We start from the raw sequence: 2,718 nt of genomic DNA on the forward strand, positions 1-2,718 counted from the left end.
TACTAAAAATTTGTTATTGTTAACATGGAGTAGTATATTATATAAATTAGAATTCTTATTTATACTTTTATAGTTAAAAATATCAACATTTAAATTTAAAATTAATAATATAATATATGAAATAGAATATAAAATTGAATTAAGAGAAGATAGATATATCGGGTGAAATAAGAAGAGAAAGAATATGAGTAGTGTTGGGGTGGAAAAGGGTTAATAGCGGTGGAAGAAGGAAGAGAAGGGGGGTGGCGTGAAAACTTGTTGTCACGCCGTCCAAACAAGACAACTTTTTGGCCCCCTCTTCCCTTAGCTTGCTTGCATCTGCCACCCTAACCACGCGCAATCAATACCCTTCCTTCTATTAATATAAATATAAATATAATATTCTCTTCTATCTGCTTCTTTTCTCTACATATATACCATTCAACAAACATTCCTTCCTACTCATAAATACACCCTCTTCTCTCTTTAAATAAACATTCACATCCCTCTCTCCCTCTATCTATTCTCTCTCTCTCTCTCTCTCTCTCTACCTTCAATTAACAAGATCCAAGATATGACACTAACACAAATTCCTGTGAGTACATACTATTATTTCATGCATCTCCTTTCTAATAAACACCATCATCATTATTATTATTATTCTTTCATCACATTTTATACAAATCCCATGATCTTTAATTAAACTCCACATTCTCATGTGTTGCCATACATCCTCATCCATCTTTGGAACAACTGAATTATATACATATACCTAGCTTAGTTAGTAGTTAGTACCTTCTCATACATTATTCTTTTTAGATTTCTTGATATTCTATATATAGAAATAAAGGGTCCCAATCCAATGTCTAATATGTTTTGGATTTTGGCAAAAGTGTAATAATCAGATGAAGTTTATTTGAAAATTTCTTGTCATCATCAAAGAAAAAATTATTTCCCCAAATTTTTAATTTATTTTTTTTCCCAAAAGAGCTTTCAAAAGTTATTAGTATTAGGGTTAGATGTAGAGGTGTGTCTAGCTAGCTAGGTTTGTAAAGAATCTTATATATTATTGGAAAATTGTGAGATGAATGGTGATGATGATAATGGTGGTGGTGAGAAGGTCTTTCTCCACCACCAGAATGAAGGAGTAGTAGTGTATGTGTTGAGAGTGCACTACACTCAAAGAAATGTATATATGAAAGTCAAGCTTTTCGGCCACAACTTATTGCATATATAGGACTACTTTATTCATGTCATGCTATTGCTACTTATATAGGACTAATCATAATATATATCTCTGATGATGATCATATTTTTGTTTCCATTTTAATGGTGGGGTTCCACACATGGTCTGCCAATTTTTCTCATCGCACATGCTTCACTAATATTATTCTTTGGGTCCAATACCAATGTTACATCATCATCATTACTCTCTCTATCTTATGTATATATGTCAGCCCTAGATAGCTACATTATTTATATATCTCCCAAATCCAATTTTGGATAATATTTTTCGATCTCTATTCATTAATTAACAAAAGTAAAATTAGAGATATTATTTAAAATTTTATGATCCAAGATAGTAAAATGAGTTATTGGTTGTTTTTCAGGAGAGAGCATCAATGGATATGGAATCATGTGTGCCTCCAGGATTTAGATTTCACCCAACAGAAGAAGAACTTGTGGGGTATTACCTCAAGAGGAAAATTAACTCCCTCAAAATTGATCTAGATGTTATAGTTGAGATCGATCTCTACAAAATGGAACCATGGGACATACAAGGTACATATATATAGTATTCATCACAATATAGAGATACAATAATGTAATTAAAAGTACTTATATTATTATAACTTCCTCAACTAATTTTTTCTTGTTGGTTTTAAATTTTTAACTTTTATACCGAATTTATACACTCTTATATAATTTTTATTATTAAATGTGGCGTAAGATTCACATATAAAAAGTGTATGAGAGATGAATTTACCAAAAATGTTGCAAATTAAATATGATTTTCATAATCCACATATATAGATTTGGTTTAATTCAGTGTAAGTAAGTGTGGTACATAAGTTGAAATTCCGATGAATTTGAACAATGTGCAGATAGATGCAAGCTAGGGTATGAAGAACAAAATGAGTGGTACTTTTTCAGCCACAAAGACAAGAAGTATCCAACAGGAACAAGAACAAACAGAGCCACTGCAGCTGGATTCTGGAAAGCAACTGGGAGAGACAAGGCTGTTATGTCGAAGAACAGGATCATTGGTATGAGGAAGACTTTGGTCTTCTACAAAGGACGTGCCCCTAATGGCCGCAAAACTGATTGGATCATGCACGAATATCGCCATCAAACCTCTGAACATGGCCCTCCTCAGGCAAGTTCTTTCCATACATCCTACAAATTTTTAATTAGATAGAAATTTATGTGTAGTTATCTTTATATAAAGTTGATAATAAAAAATAATTAATTATTGATATAAAATAACAATTAATAATGCTACAGGACCACACAATTTATTATTTTCGAAACAATTAACTAATAAACTTATTGATATAAAAAAAAACATTCAAATACACCAACAGAATATAAAGTATTATTATTTAGTATAAATAATAATTACTTATTTTCGAAATTTTTTTCTTAAAATAATTTAGTATCTAGTTACATCTTAATGGCTAATTAATGCTAGTAATTAAATAAATAACAAAAGTATTTCATTTAAAAAAATATTAGGTA

At 30.3% G+C, this 2,718-nt stretch overlaps 1 protein-coding gene across 1 annotated transcript in view; it reads left to right on the plus strand.

Annotated features, from left to right (window-relative positions):
* Positions 250-2,718, plus strand: part of LOC107616911 (NAC domain-containing protein 30) — a 4,990-nt gene continuing 2,521 nt past the window's right edge. Inside the window, exons 1-3 of the mRNA XM_016318790.2 lie at positions 250-574; positions 1,590-1,761; positions 2,085-2,356. Coding sequence (XP_016174276.1) covers positions 554-574; positions 1,590-1,761; positions 2,085-2,356 — 465 coding nt within the window. The 5' untranslated portion in view covers positions 250-553. The remainder of the gene's footprint in view (positions 575-1,589; positions 1,762-2,084; positions 2,357-2,718) is intronic.

Source organism: Arachis ipaensis, chromosome B09 (assembly GCF_000816755.2).
Source record: "Arachis ipaensis cultivar K30076 chromosome B09, Araip1.1, whole genome shotgun sequence".
Lineage (NCBI taxonomy): Eukaryota > Viridiplantae > Streptophyta > Magnoliopsida > Fabales > Fabaceae > Arachis > Arachis ipaensis.